This window comes from Marmota monax, unplaced genomic scaffold, assembly GCF_021218885.2.
Source record: "Marmota monax isolate L192 unplaced genomic scaffold, Marmota_monax_Labrador192_F-V1.1 WCK01_AAM20220418_F8-fsc00038, whole genome shotgun sequence".
Taxonomy (NCBI): domain Eukaryota; kingdom Metazoa; phylum Chordata; class Mammalia; order Rodentia; family Sciuridae; genus Marmota; species Marmota monax.
The window spans coordinates 12138391-12155388 of record NW_026692498.1 but is presented as its reverse complement, the minus strand read 5'-3'; the positions used below and the strand labels follow the sequence as shown (position 1 = coordinate 12155388).

The following is a 16998-nucleotide window of genomic DNA, read 5'->3' as shown; positions in this document are numbered from 1 at the left end:
CAAAGAAGGGAGATATCCATGTAGCTCAACTTCCAGAAGAAAAAAAAAAGTTGTGTCCCTTAAGGTGGGTTTAACAAACAAAAAAATGAAAACAATCAAGCAAATGGGAGGAACAGCACTGGACAGGGAAGCAGGGATATGTGGTCTGCATCAAGGACTCATGGTGCCCACTTCAGTAATATCCTCCAGCCCCTCACAGGTAAGGCTTCTTTGCCATTGTACTGCCCTGAAGATGGATGAATGATACTCGAGTCCTGTTGACCACCAAAGGCATGATTTATTTACTCAGCTTCCAATATTCTGCTAAAATTCCATTGGAATGCATCGTTGAGTTCCTGAGGGGAAATGGGAACATGATCCTGAGCTTTTATAGACAGAAAGACAGAGATAGAGAGACAGACTAGAGTTGGATTCTGGCACTTTCCCAAATGGGGTTCTTGCTTAAAATTCAGAATAGATTTTTTTCTGGAACATTTTTCTCTTGATGTGACATCAAACTTCCTTAAAAGGGTGCAGCAGATGCTGTTTCTGTCACAGGAGGGTTTGGTGGCAGAATCAACACGACCTGTGAAATACATGAGAATGCCACAGGTGAGAGATCAAACCACCTCAGGTCTCCCTTCCCCACCCACTTATGTCATCAGCAGCATCCACGCCACCTTCTCTGAATTCCAACCAGAGCAGCCTGGTGGACTCTCAGGCGTTCCTCAGACCAGGCTAGATCCAGGAGCCTCACCCTGGGATGGCTCTGGGCCTGAGATGTGGTGGCTGGGGCTGAGTCTTAGAGTGGATCCATCTTATGCGTGGATGATGGTCCCTGAGGAGTCACCCCTCACCCAGGTGCTATGGGAAATGCAGGGCTGCTCCTCCAAACCAGGTTACTCGTGCTGATGACAGTGCACATCCAAATCAGGATCTGCTGCCATGATAAAGCCCCACCAAACCCACACTGGCCCAGGGTGGCAGGAATTATCAGGAAACTAAGGAATATTCTTCCACAAACTCGTCAGGACACGAAGTTTTGGGGGGACAGTAGCTAAAGCAGGAAGACATGGAGACTAAACATCGAATGCCCTGAAGCCACTGCTCTTCTGGATTCACTCAGGAGAGAAGAGGGAGCAGCAGCTACTGGCTCTCCGATGACTCCAGAGCAGAAGGGATCACACTTACATGTTGAGATTTTAAGATTCCTAAAATCTGCCTCTATGCCCAAGTGCTTCTCTCAGTGAGAAGCCTCATTCAATTAAACTACAAAATCGTTAATTTCTGAGAAACTCACACATCTAGGGCCTTAATAATGCAAAACCCACTATGAGACTTCAGGTGATTTAGCTCCTGTCTCTTTTGTGGGGGAGTTTGTTGTGGTGTGGCCTGGGAGCCTCAAAAGAAGGCAAAGAGGCACAAAGAACAGAAATGAGAACCACAAGAGCAATCTCATTAAACTGTTGTTCTATATTTGTCTGTGAGTTTTGCTGCCCCAGGGCCTTTGGGTAATGAAGCTAATGAGCAGCTGTTGAGGTTTTACTAGCCACTTCTCTGGAACCCTCAATGTGTGGAGGCTCCTCCTGCCCTGTTATTCCTATAATTTCTTTCTTGGTTTCTTCTCTGTCCATTTCCCACTTTCCTCTCTTTGGATGATTTTCTTTCCACTTAGCAACCTGGCGGGTCTGCTGCAGGCCTCAGGTAACACAATGGCCAGGTGTGCACCAACTGATGAAGAAGTCGGATGCCTCATTTTTCTTCATTAGGCCAGGGGAGGTTTTGTAGTAGAATAACGGAGTGAAGTCCTGCATTCTCTGGGAACCTCGTCCTTGTGAAGTGTTTCTCTTCCTTGGATTTTAAAAGATGCCTTTTAAGAAGGTAAGGATGGGGAAACCTAGCCTTTCTTCAGCCACTGTGACAGGCGGAATTCTAAGATCACACTCAGTGACTCATATTCTCGTAATATGACGTCAGTATGATGGGATATCATTCCTGTGAGTAGTTTACTGATCAGTTTGGCTTTGAGTATATCATTATTCTGGATGAACCTGACCTAATCATGTGAGCCCTTTACAAAAGACTGAAAGAGGGCTGGGATATAGCTCAGTTGGTAGACTGCTTGCCTCGCACGCACAAGGCCCTGGGTTCAGTCCCCAGCACCACACACAAATAAAAAAGACTGAAAGAACTTGAGACATATGCTGTCCCACTGTCCTCAGAGAAGTATGTCTTGTGAGTTCAAGAATGGAATATGCCACATGAGCATGGAAGAGGGCTAGAAACTTCATATGAGATCATGGGCTCAACCCAGCTCTGTGAATGCAGCTAATCTGTGTTTAGACTCTTGAGCCTTGAAACTGAGATAATCAGCCTGTGCTGTCCTAAGCCTCCAGGTCTATGAAGTCGACCACACAGCAATAGAAAACTGGTAGAGATGTCTTCAATGAAGGCCAATATACTCACCCCACCAGGGTTGCAGCAGGTCACTTTGCATCCAAAGGCAGCGACGAACACAGCAATGCAGAATTCCAGCACACTAAAAATGAACATCACAGCATCTACACCCTAAAAATAAATTCATACCAAAGAAACATGAGGAATCCAGACAATATGTTCTTACATTTAAAATTAATAGAATGCCAAAAGAGAAAAAGTATGGGCCAGGAGTATAGAATTCTGGCTCCTAATTATGAACAACCATTGGCCAATTCTTGGAACACTGTATGTCACCTATTCTCTCACTTTTTTTGGCTGATGAAATAATCATCCCCCCCTCTACCCCTCGTTCTCTACATCTCAATGCTATTGTGGACACAGAATATGAAAGAGATTTGAAAAAGGTGGTGGCAGGGAATTGTAAAGATTTTTCAAACATAAGTAACTCCATATAGTTAATGCAGTAATCAAATCTCACATCTTAAATATTCTAAGAAGAATGAAAATTCACCCAAACAGTCCACATCCTCATTCTTAGAACTTGTGGATGTGTTAGATTAAATGGCAAAGGGAATTAAGCTTTCAGATGGAGGAAAAGTTGTTCATTAGCTGAAATGGGAGAATTATCCTGCACTGTTCAAGTAAACCCAAATGAATCACAGAATCCTGCTAAGTGGAAGCAGGAGGCAGAAGACACAAAAGTCAAAGTCACTTTAAAATATGGCACCACTGGAAGATAGAAGCAATCTAACAAAAGAGGTGAAAGACCTCTACAATTAAAACTACAGAACACTAAAGAAAGAAATTGAAGAAGACCTTAGAAGGTGGAAAGATCTCCCATGTTCTTGGATAGGCAGATTAACATTGTCAAAATGGCCAGACTTCCAAGAGCACTTTACAGATTGAATGCAGTTCCTAGTTAAATTCCAAGGACATTCTTCATAAAAATAGGAAAAGCAGTCATGAAAATCATTTGGAAAAATAAGAGGCTCTTAACAGCCAAAGCAATCATTAGTGAGAAAAGTTAAGCAGGAGGCATAATAATATCAGACCTTAAATTATACTACAGAGCTATAATAACAAAAACAACATGGTATCGGCACAAAAACAGACACGAAGACCAATGGGACAGAAGAGAAGACTCTGAGACAAACCCACATGAACATAGTTATCTCATACTAGACAAAGATGCCACATACATACATTGGAGAAAAGATGTCCTCTTCAACAAATGGTACTGGGAAAACTGAAAATCCATATGTAGTAGAATGAAACTGAACCCCTATCTCTCAGTCTGCACAAAACTTAACCCCAAATGAATCAAAGACTTAAACATTAGACCAGAAACCCTCCACCTACTAGAAGAAAAAGTAGGCCCAACGCTCCACCATGTTGGCTTAGGAACAGACTTCCTCAACAAGACTCCTAAAGCTCAAGAAGTAAAATCAAGAATCAATAAATGGGATGGTCTCAAACTAAAAAGCTTCTTCATAATGAAGGAAATAATCAAGAGCGTGAAGAGAGAGCCTCAGAATAGGAGAAAATCTTGCCAGCTGCACCTAAGATACTGCATTACTCTCTAGGATATATAAAGAACTCAAAAAAAAAAAAAACTCAATCAATAAATGAACAAAGAAACTGAAAAAGAAATACAAATCATCAGCAAATATATTTTTTAAATGTTCAACATCTCTAGCAATTAGAGATATGCAAATTAAAACTACATTGATATTTCATTTTATTCTAGTCAGAACGGCAATTACTAATACAATAACAATGAATGTTGGCAAGGATGTGGGGGGAAAGTTACCCTGTGGGACTGCAAATTGGAGCAACCATTCTGGAAAGCAGTATGGAGATTCTTCAGAAAGCTTGGAATAGAACCACCATCTGACTCAGTTATTCCACTCCTTAGCATATACCTAAAGGTGTTAAAATCAGAATACTCTATAATGATGTAGCCACATCTATGTTTATTCACAATAGCTAAGGTACGGAACCAACCTAGGTGCCCTTCAACAGGTGAATGGATAAAGACAATGTGGTACATATACACAATGGACCATTACTCATTCATAAAGAAAAATGAAATTATGGCATTTGCTAGTAAATAAATGGAACTGGAGACTATCATTCTAAGTGAAATAAGCCAATCTCCCAAAACCAAAGGTCAAATGTTCTCTCTGATATGCAGATGCTATCACACAACAAGGGAAGTACAATAGTTCAGTAGATTAAACAAAGGGGACGGAAGGAATGGAGGGTAGAAATAGGAAAGAAAGTGGAATGAATCTAACATAACTTTCCTATGTACATATATGGATATACCACAGTGAATCTTCACATTCTATGCATACACAAGACTGGGAGTCCTAATTAGAATAAGATATATTTCATGTTTGTATAAATATCTCAAAATATACTCTACTGTCATCTATAACTAAAAAGAACAAATTAAAAGAGGGAATGACATGGCAAGGGACCTTGGTGGTCTCTAGAAGCTAAGGAAGGGAAAGAAACTTCACAAAGTGAAAAAAGTTTATTGCTTCTTTTTTTGGAGCCAGTAGCCTCCTACCTCCCCAACAGGCTTGAACCATAGTGTCCCAAGAAAAAAAGGAAGTACTCACAGTTAAAATGGACATGATCAGGGAACAGTCCTCTACCATCATATCATGGATACACTGATGGTATTCAAATGACAAGATGCTCAAGCTGGATATACTGAGCATGATGCCCGATGCAGCCAGCACAGAGCTGGCTATGTTCAATCCTAGACTGGCTTGGACCTGCAAAAGGAATAAAACTCAGTGAAGCTACCCAATAATGTCATTAGCTGCATCTCCATCAATCACTTCGAGCCCTCCGCCTCTTTCCCAGAATTATCCTATCTTGATCATTTCAGTAGTCATTATAGTAGAGATTGTATCTGTGCATATATATAGTAGCCATGATTTCAATGTTGTTGTTTTTTCTTTATAGTAGTTGAAACTTTATTCTCTTGTCAAAACACAAATATCATCCAGTTATTTCCAGGATAAAATTTCCAATGACTCCCATGTGCACATAAACTCTGAACAGAATTAATAGGGATTTCAAAGACCTTTATATTTTAGCTAGAAAGCCCTGTCTTGCATCCAGGTACCTGCCACAGGAACCTGACCGCTCATTTTCTAAATTCTGTCAGTGTGTGTCATGCCTCTATGCCTTTTGTATATTCTCTCACTGTACCATGTATTCCTTTTTCCATATTCTCTTCTCACATGGAAGAACAGAGACTTCTTATAAGAACTAAAATTGCTTAGGAAAGTGTGAAAGATTTACTGGGTTACAGCACCCGACACATTTCAATAGTTAAGTCAGTAAACATGAGGGAGATAGACCAAGGTCAGGTTTGGAAAGGTCATAATTTGCAAATATCTCTGATCATGCTCTAGAGTTTATTTATCTGTTGAGCAATAATAATTCAAATATGGCCGTTAGCCAAGGAAAACATTTGTTGAGATCTGGGCTTCTTTCTTTCTTTCTTTCTTTCTTTCTTTCTTTCTTTCTTTCTTTCTTTCTTTCTTTCTTTCTTTCTTCTTTTTTTGCTTTGAGAAAGACATATTGGCATGAACATTATGTGTTAAATGATTCTTATATAATAATCTTATTCTGAATTTTTTTGCAAACTCAAAACACTTTCTGGATGTAGTTGAAGTGTACTCATCAATAAGTCAATAAGTCTTTGGCCACATCAATACTTGGTACGAATGTTGTCAGGGGCTGGGTCTCAAGCTTCAAGATTTGAACCCACTTGACATTCCTTCTCAGGACGCCTCTGTATCTTCATGAAAAACCCTCACCTTGCCAAACTAGTTGGTCTTATGTCAGTAATTCCATTATCAGCCAATTATTTGACTATAGCTTTTGAAAGACAACTCCAACTCATTATTTCTCCTGAAGTTTTTAGACAAAGTCTGATTTGCAAATATCTCTGAATCCGTCGGCTGCCTGTTCACTTTAGTTATTGTTCCCTTTGCTAAGCAGGAACTTTTTAGTTTGATGTTATTCCACTTGTTTATTTTTGCCTTTATGCCCATGCTTCTGGTTTTACAGCCATAAAATCACAGTTAAACCAATTTCCAGGGGTTTTTGTCCCTATTTTTTAAGGAGTTTTATGGTTTCAGGCCTTAATTCTATACAAGAATATATGTCTCCCTTTGGATTTTTATATAAAATAGACTCGACTAACTAGTTGCCATAAAACAAGTTACCTACACTTAATGGTGGTAGTTTTTGGATCCAGAAATTAATTTGGAAAAAAGAACATCATTGCAACATTGAGTTTCCTTTACCTCTTCATAGTTTATCCCTTCATTTGTTTTACATAGCTCCTACATAGACATTATAAACATCTTTTTACAAATATTGAATATGATTGCTTGGTTATATTTTGTTATTATAATTTTAACATTAAAAAAATTCAGCTGTTCATTAGCATGTGTTTGAGTGTGTATGTGTGTGTGTGTATGCATGCACATGTGTTATACACACACATACATTTGACTTTTGTATTTTGGCCATATACATGGGAAATAGTGCCATTGAGTTTAAATCCTCATTATTTTTCTATAGGTTCATTTAGATAAACTATGACCATAATAAGGTCACCCATAAATAACTATAGTTTCATCTCTTTCCTTTCTGTTCATCTTTTTATGCTATTTCTTACCTAATTGCCCTGTTTGGGTCTCTAATGTAAATACTATGTGCAAACTGTATAACTGACAAGATATATATATTTTCAAAATATATAAGGAATTCCTACAAATCAATGCCAAAGACAAATAAAAATGTAAATTTAAAATAGACCTGTTTCCAAAGAAGATGCACAAGTGACCAACAAATACAAGACAAGGTGCTTAATATCACTAATTATGAGTAAAATTCAAATCAAAACCACAATCATGTATCCTCTCCTACCTTTGGGGATAGTGATCATTAAAAAGACAAAAGATAGTACGTAACCATGAGGATATAGAGAAAATAAATCCTTCTTCACTGAATGTATGGATACAGCTATAATGGAAAATACTAGGAAGTTCCTAAAAAAACTAAAAATAGAACCATCATATGACCCAGAAATCACTTCTCTGGACATATACTCAAAGGAAATGGAAACAGGATTTCATAGAAAGCTGCCCTTCTGTGCTCATCTCAGTGTCATTAAGAATAGCCAAGCCACAGAAACCACTGAAGTGTCAGTTGGTGGATGAAGGAAAAAGAGAGTGTGATACTCATCTCTAAATATCTACACACCTGTCGGACACCTATCACAACATGTATGTATAGGTACAATGGAGTATTATTCAGACTTTTAGGTGTAGGATATCCTGCCATTTAGAATGACAGGAATAAACCAGGGTCCAATGATTCAAACACTTGAATGTGGAACACAAAAACATTGCATTCATAGACACAGAGAGTAGAATGGTGGTTACTAGGGGCAAAGGGGCGAGGAAACATGGTAGATGATGATCAAAGGGCATAAGATTTTAGTCACAAAGAATGATGATGTTCTAGAGAGAGAATACACAGGGTGGTGTTTATAATTAATAGTAATGAATACTTAAAATTGGACAAAAGAGTAGATTTTAAGTTTTCTCATCACATTCAGAAAAAAAAGGTAACTATAGGAGGAGAATAATATATTAATTAGCCTGTTTGTGGTGGCAATCAGTTATGTGTGTGTGTGTGTGTGTACCCAAACATACGCACACACACAACAAGAGTATCTTGAATGTATACATTTTAATTAAAAATCATGTTTAAAATAAAATAAAGTTACACCTAAAAATCTGTTTTCTGCCATTGACATGTGACAAAGAGGATCATCACTTCATCCTCTTTGAACAGGAAAAAAAAGAGGAACTATTACTCACCAGACCTTTGGTAGTTCTGGTTGCAGCTGCAATTGAAAAAGATCCTGAAATAATAAACTAGGAAGAAGAAGAGGAAGAGGAAAAAGAAGGAGGTGATGAAGAAGAAGAGGGGAGAAAAATTTAAACAAATATATAAAATCATAAATTACTAAACATTATCCATAAATTAGACATGTTAAGCAGATCAATCATTATAGAAGAAACAAGTTTACAAATAACTGTTTTTTCCCCATAAACAACAGAGGAATTCTACCAGGTGTATTCTTACAGGGATTTACCAAACTTTTCAAAAAATATCTAAGTGCAATGATATCAAAATCGCTCGAAGCTGGGCATGGTGGCACATCCCTGTAATCCCAGTGGCTCTTGCAAGTTCAAGGTCAGCCTCAGCAATGAAGCGAGGCCCTAAGCAACTTAGCAAGACCCTGTCTCTAAACAAAAAATAAGGAAGGGCTGGGAATGTGGCTCAGTGGTTAAGTGCCCCTGGGTTCAATCTCTAGTACTCTGCAACCCCCCACATAAAAATTGCTTGAAGGCATTGAAAAATAGATTCCAAATTTCAGATACGAAGTTACCCTAATATGGTACCAAAATTGAACAAGATATTAAAAATAAAAAGAAATAGAAAATTATTCTAATTTGAAATATCTTTTAAAAGTTGTAAATGAATAGCAAAGAAATAAATTAATAAGAATAAATTAATTTAGCAAAGAAAAATTCAAATTTCTTATTAAATGATGACTAGAATATATTAGTTCATTTGGTTCCATCAGTTGGGAAATTATCTTCCATTTAGCTGAAATGGCTAAGGTCAACTCAAAGTCTTTTACTTCAACTATTCAGTGGTTTGTGTCTGTATATACTTTTCAAGTTCAATTTTAGATGTCTCAAAATTTCATATTAATACCAAAATTGATGGGCTTAGTGAAATAGTTTGATTAACTTCCTCAACAAACTTCTAATACCAAGACTGAATAATTCATGTAAACTTAATCACCCTTGGGCCAAAAAGTAGCACAAAGAATCAGCTGTTTCATTACATGAAATAAAACATGAATATGTGTGATTTTTTTCAAATGCATTTTTAACATTGAAATATTATCATAATTTATGGCATTAATGAATTTAAGAAGAAAATTAACTTTGTAATTGCTCTTTGTATTTGCCATATTGATAAGACAATAAGATTCACCATTGCTGTTAATAAAGATCAAATTATAAATACTGTTATATATAAATAACATTGTTGTTAACAAATATAATTATTTACATTTTACAAATAATCATTTGTAAAATATATAATAAGTATAAATAATTGTAAAATATAAATAATTTTATTTTCCATAACACGATAGAACATTTTTGGAGGCCTAAAAGTTTTTTCATGTTTAATAGGGAAAGACTAGTACCATCACATTAAAGTCAAAATCAAGATGAGAATATGGACTATTATGCAATATCACTCTGGATACATTAACTAAAATAATTAAAAATAAGAAAAATATTTGGAACAAACAGCTAAATTAGTATTATTTATGAATATCCATGGAACGGCAAATATCCAAGATTCACAATTAAGAGGTACTATAAAGGATAAGAACATTTAGTATGACACAGGAAAAGCATCATACACACACACACACTCACACACACACATAATCAATATGTGTGTTGGTGTTTTTGAAGATAGGATTGTATAAAAGTATATCATTTACCATAGCAAAAATATACACAGTTGGCCCTCCAGATCCACAGGCCTATATCCACAGATAAGCAGGGCTGAGGGATGACTTAAGACACTTGAGCAGTCCCAGATTCTCCTTTTGACAGCTATAGGAGTCCTGGATCCCTCCCACTACGGCTATTGAGGGATGAACTGTATATACATGTGCACTCTGTGTTCAAAGGTATCTCATGGGGAAAATCTTAACAGAAAATGTGAAAATGCATATGAGTAAAACTACAGTATTCCAAAAGAATGCAAAAGAGCACTTGGATAAACCGATGAGGAGATACTTTTATGCTTATGGAATTCTACTCCAGGACATGTAGGTGGATGGGTAACTAAAGAGGTCAAAATAATAAATATTTATAATTGTTTCTTGGTGTTGGTACTTGTACAGTGTAAGGGAAAAGGAGGTGTTGTACAGGTGGAGCCTGAAAATAAAATCGAAAAAGTAATAGAAAGTGACAGCAAGAAACAATCGACCAGTTAAGCAAAAGCTCATCTGGTGGGCACACCTACAATACTCTAGTGATACCTCAGTGGACCAACGCAGCTCCTGAACCTGCCCCACGCATAGGCAGCCTAAACTACATAGATTCGTTACCAAAACGGGCTTGGTAAGGAAAGGAAAAAGGAGTCAGAACACTCGATGGGTTAGATGTGTGCAATTATGGGATTACATTGACGCTACTGAAGCCCAATTCCTGTACCAAATAGTGGCATAATCTTGGGCAAGTTACATAACCTCTCCAGGTTCCAGTTTCTTTATCCATACAAGAGCTTACTGACAATGCTCCCTCCAAAGTTTGTAGTGATGGTTTGAAGTGGAATTACACATAAAAAATATTAAGTAGAGTGCCGAGATCATGGTAAGATTTTAATAAAAGTTTGGCTTGGCAATAGTAGTATTTGACCTTTAGTGTTGTGCAACATCTCAGAAGTAGATCAGCTCTTAAAATTCTTCCAATTTTGCAACACTGCAGGAAACTGAAGAGGGAGGACAGAAACCAGGTATATAATAAAACTTTGAACTCTCTCAGGCTCAGATTTACAGGTCAGTGGAAACCCCACAACATTCAAATGGTCTCCCTTATTCTAACATTGATCCAGTTTATCAATTTCATTTTTTTTCCTCCTCAGTAGATGAAACTTGATATTTTATACTTAATTTTCACCTTCAATTCTTAGGAATCACTCTGTTGTGTTTTATCTGGGGGAAAAGATTTTTAAACATTTTAAAGTTCTAGTTTCATTCCGTTTTACTTGTAGGTATTACTAAACATAGAAAAATAAAAGTTCATGTAACAGCTGTTCTATTTTCTAAGGGAACAATTTCCTAAGATTTGATAGTTGATGGGTGAGACACACTACATGGCCTATATATCAGGCAAGAGTCTCTTCTTCCTTGCAAAAGGAGGAGCCCCTCATTTTGCTCAGTTTCTCATGAATTTCAAGGAAATGTGAACCCTTCCCAGCCTTAGAGGTGAATCTTGATTAGTTCAAGCAAATAATGGCAAGTCCATTATTCTTTCATTTGAGAACAAGTAATTTAAAGTTTGATACATTCTGCCAACAATCCTTGATGAAGTCCTTACTAACCCTGGAAATGATTAGCCACTACGGTCCTTATTCTAGTTTGGTATTTTGCTTCTTTCTGCTATCATATATTTTAATTCATGTTTATAGAACATTTAATCTGTCAACTTCCTGAGTTGCATATTATTATTATCATTTTAAATATGAGAAAACTGAGCTAAAAAAATTTAGATATCTTTCTCAAACTTAAAAAATGCAAGTCAGGGAATGTAGTTTTCTAATACAGCACTTGCCTAGCATGCACAAAGCTCTAGGTTCAATCCCCAGAACTTTAAAAAAATTAAGAAATAGCTGGTCTGGATGGTGCACACCTATAATTTTAGTGTCTCAGGAAGCTGAGATAGGAGGACCACAAGTTCAAGTCCAGCCTCAGCAATTTAGTGAGGCCCTAAGTAACTTAGTGAGACCCTGTTTCAATCAATCAGTCAAAAGGGTAGGGGATGTAGCTCAGTGGTAAAGCACCTCTATATTAAATCCCCAGCATTCCCCCACCAAAAAAAAAAAAAATTAAAGAGATACAGGATAGAGTCAAGAGAGGATTCCAGAACTTGGGATATTAACAATATTAACATTGACATTATCTCTAATTATATCAGAAAGTACTCACCATCACTGACCCCCAAACTGGGTATGCTGTGTTAAATGAAATGGGGTGCGGTTCATAAAATGGCACTATTACACTCATCATTATTATTCCCAAGCTGAGGTTTATCAGGGCAATCAGAATCTGCACAACCTAGAAATTATTAAAAAAAAAAAAAAAGCAAAAACTGATCATTCACCATAAAAAGGGTGCCCATGACATCCCCTTTCCAACCACTAAGTCACCCTCATTCTCTGCCTTTTCAAATACCCAGATGACCTCTTGTCACCTTTCTTCACATAAAGAACTCTGCTAACTTTCCACAAATTATCCCTCAGAATATTGACCATTGTCCCAGTGATTTCAAGGTTAGAAGGCACATTGAGCTGCTTTTCTGATATCCATGATGCCACTTCTACCACAGTGGTTGCTCTCCTTTGCCACACACTCAGACAGGGGTCACCCAGGAATTTGGAAGCAATTATTCCAGCAAGGAGAAGTAACCTGAAGAAAGGAGAGTATGTACAGGGGAAGAAAAAATGAAAACTGATTACAACACTTAGTGGGGGTCTGGGACCTGAGAACATATGTATGAATACAGGGTTCTAAAACCAGGGGAGTGGGAGCACAATCACCCTCATGCATTACAATGGATCCAAACATTTTTTTTTAAAAATTATCAAAATTTTTGGGATGGAGCAAAACCAGTGCTTTGAGGGAAATTCATAGCACTGAGTGTACAAATTAGGAGATTTAAAATCTGTCACCTAAGCTTTCACTTTAGGAAACAAGAAAAAAGAGAGCCAATTAATTCCAAAGTAAACAGAAGAAAAAATAATTAAAAAATTAGATCAGAGGTCAGCGGAATGGAAATGGGAAATCAATAGATAAAATCAACAAACCCAAAATCTGTTTTTAAAAGATACATGAAATTAATAAGCATTTAGCCAGGCAAACTGAGGAGGAAACAAGACCCAAGACACAAAGTACTGATACCAGAAATGAAGGGGCGGCATCACTACAGATACCATGGGGCATTCAAAGATACTAAAGGAATACTGGGAGCAAGCCCATGCCCACACGTGTGATGACCCAGGTAGAAGGAATCATGTTTGAACACAGAATGTACCAAAACTCATAGAGGATAACATGCTTTTTAAGTCCAACTGTGTGACTCTGGAAAAGCAAATCATGACTCCAGTAAAAGATCAGTGGTTGCTAAGGGTTGCGGGAAGGAAAAGAAGAATATGTAGAGCACAGAGGAATTTTAAGGAAGTGTGACTAGTTTGTCTCTATGCTAGTGGTGGATACATGTTACTGTATGTTTGCCCAAAGCCACAAAATGTACAAAACCCTGAATGAAACCTCACGTCCATTAGGAAACTTTGCTAGCAGTGTCGTGTCCATCTAGGTTCATCAATTGTAACAAATGCACCACTCATGAGGGAGGTTAATTAAGGGGAAGTTATGCATGTGTTGGAGCAGGATATATCTGTAGGTACATATTAGAAAATTTTGCTGTGAACTTAAAACCACTCTTAAAAAGTCCATTTAAAATACATATTAATATGTTAAAAATGAGCCCTCGTGTATGTCAACATATAACATATTTCACCAAAAAAACCCTGTATTTTTCCAAGACAAAAAATAAAATGGTGGAATACAAAAAAAATCCAAACTGTCCACAATGGCTTTTTTTTTCCCCAGTGGCTTGAAGTTTGGAGTGGAAATAACCTCTATTCTCAATGTCCTTTCATCTGCCCTAATCTGTTCTTTAACTCTCCATTTCTTTCAGGTATATCCACCTAAGAGTCCAGATCCAAGGGCTTGGAGGATAGATTGTTTTCATTTTCTGAGGAGCAGGATAAGAAAAGAAAGCAGAGAGACAGATATAGGGACAATAAGGTCCATCTGTTACCAGACAGACCTATGACAGGGACCTGAGCTACCATCCAGAGCCTCTTTGGCTGCTCTCCACCGGGGTGAAGTATAACTCTTCTGGATGACCCACAACCTGGAGTGGATCTGACGTCACCATACTTCAAATGTATTGAAATCATGATGTGATGGAACATTTTAACATTTTTCAAATGGTAAGGCCTGAAGACCCAAATCAAGCACCCATGATTCTAGGTCTGGTTGATGTATTACCAGGCAGTGAAACAGAGTATTTGGTATTGGGTTGATCAGGTGTGAGTTTCTCTCAGATCCACCACTGACTTACCCCAAGGACTTTGGGTTCTCCCCTCAAGAACTTCTCTTGCATCTCTTTCCACAGCTGGGAGCGTAGAGCACTTGACTGTCCCAGATGCACAGCAGGGCCAGCCTCCAGGGTGGTCTGTTCTGTTCCTTGCACGGTTGCCATGGCAACAGAAACAGTGCTAGAATAAGAAATGACATTTCTGTGACCAGAGGGGGACACGGCACTCTGAGGCAGATTTCTTCCTATCTGCAAACTCTGGACTGTGGTCCCATTATAGATGATAGCTGTTTGAGCCAGGAAAGTGGAAGAAGCAACCGATTAAGGAGGGGAGGTGGAGAGAGAGAAAGAGAGAGAAACCCCTGTATTCAGATGCACAATATCTTCACATGTTGAGTGGGAGCTTACTGAGGTTCTTCAAGGCACAGTAGATTCTGACATCACTTCTGCTTCACTCAGACCCCATGAAAGAATAAAGTTTGAAGGTGTATTCTCTCTTACTGGTAGCACAACATGCAAAAGATGTTGTGATGTCTAAACATACTATATTCAGGTAACTGATCCAGATTTAGATGGAAAGGATTATCGACCTAAATTTATCATTGACAGATCAAGAGAACTCCATTACTATCTAGAAATAAGTTGATGGAAATCAGTAGGAGGAAGCTCAGATAATGAGAAATATAAAACTATAAAATTTAAAGACATAAAACATATAAAAAATAAAATAATTTAATTTAATAATTTAAACCATTAGTTTTAGTAGCATACTCTCAAATTTATAGAAAGCAATAAAAGGAAAATACAAAAGGATACATCATAAATAATAAAAAGTAATACTATAAAAATTAAAACAAAAAGAGTAGTAAACAAGGAATGCATAATATAAATGAATTTAAAAGAGTTAAGAACAGGAATTGAATGTAACCAAAAAACAAAACAAAACAATGTTTGTTCTCTTTTCTTGTAGAAGATTTCAAAAAATAATTTGGAGACAGAATTAAAAATTCATTTAAAAAATAAAACCGAGAAACAATTAACATCCCTATAAGTCAGGGGGAATGATTGCTAATAAAAATCGTATAAGGATGAATTTGTGGGGAATTTTAGAGTTTCAAAGAAACTGGACATGTGCCCACAGAGGTCTAAAACATAAACTATTGTTTATAAACCTGGAACTGAATGTATCAGTTGACAGCTGGAACTACCCTAGAGAAATAACATTCTAGGAAACATAGAAAACAGGAATAAAGGAGAAATCAAACCCAAAACACATTTGCTGAGACAGCAATCTGTTTTGTAATACACTAGAGTCCACGAAGAAGGGAGAAATCCCACGAATTAAGGTCATTTGGTTATATGACCACAAAGACCACTTGTTTCTGGGTAAAATGTTTCTCTGGGTGTCTTATCCCTCATCAGAGGAGGGTGTCCTGGGCCCACTTTCCCCTGAGTCTATTTCGGATCTCCACAATGCTGATCATCTTCAAGGTGTCTTCCTTTAGCACATCTCCTCCCCAGAAGCTTCAGCTGGTGGGTGGGTGTCCCATGAATATGGCCACAGATTGTTGGAGGACCAGGTTAGACCACAGTCTGTCACAGGACAGGGCGAAGTGCATTGACTGGGAACTCTGACTTAACCCTTGCCTCTCCCAGATTCTGTGTGCAGCAGACCTTAACTGTCGAATTATAAAAACAACAATTCAGAGAGAATAAAGGACATAGAAGAAGAGACATTGAGAACACATAAGATATTTAGCCAAAAGTTTAACATAATACTTACGGTTTTCCAATGGCCACACATTTGAAGAACAAAATAATCAACCTCACACAGCACTCAGCTTTAGCCTTGAGGAAACCTTAGACCTTTCATTGCCCCCATCCTCTACAGCAAGGACTGCTTCTCAAATGCTCTAAATGTGCATTTCAGGGAGCACCCAACCCACCCCAATCCAGAATACCAGCTTATGCCATGACAGGTGACCTTATTTTTTTTTTAATCCTTCTACACCCGGGAATTCTAGAACCAATAACTGAAATCCGTCATCCCCAAAGTCAAGGAAGGACATCTACCTTCTTCCAGCCTGCAGAGTCTGCTGTGTCTGATGGGGCCCAGGCTCTGGGAGAGCACCTCAGGTTCTTGGTGCAGATAGAATCAGTTCCCCACGCTCCACACTTCACTCAATTTAAATCTTCATTCTTCTTCTTCTAGTAGCTTTTCTAAATCCTAAAGGCTGTGCTGTGAATTTCTCAGAAACACAACTAGTTCCTTTTTTTTTCCTTCTACAGTGTTGGGGATCTAATCTAAGTCCCTATGCATAGTTCCTTTTTTTATGTCGGAAATGCACAATGATTTGGGGTCTGTACAAGGGTGTGTGCATCTATTGTGTGAAATCTGCTGAATTGGCTGCCTCATCAACTGATCATGGACTGAAACTTCTGAAACTATGAGCCAAAAATATACCTTTCCGTCTTTATTTTTTGTGTGTGTGGGGTTGGAGAGGTACCAGGGATTACACTCAGGGGCACTCAACCACTGAGCCACATCCCCAGC

The 16998-nt window shown here is 37.8% G+C and overlaps 1 protein-coding gene across 1 annotated transcript; it reads right to left on the bottom strand.

Annotated features, from left to right (window-relative positions):
* Positions 1-257: 257 nt before the first annotated feature.
* LOC124093264 (membrane-spanning 4-domains subfamily A member 4A) lies at positions 258-16749 on the bottom strand. The gene is made up of 7 exons (XM_046445665.2): positions 16518-16749; positions 14469-14625; positions 12269-12397; positions 8340-8396; positions 5046-5204; positions 2446-2547; positions 258-565 (listed from the first exon to the last, which is right to left on the bottom strand). The coding sequence occupies exons 2-7, from the start codon at positions 14607-14609 to the stop codon at positions 503-505; spliced, it is 651 nt and encodes a 216-aa protein (XP_046301621.1). The 5' UTR covers positions 14610-14625; positions 16518-16749; the 3' UTR covers positions 258-502.
* Positions 16750-16998: the final 249 nt, after the last annotated feature.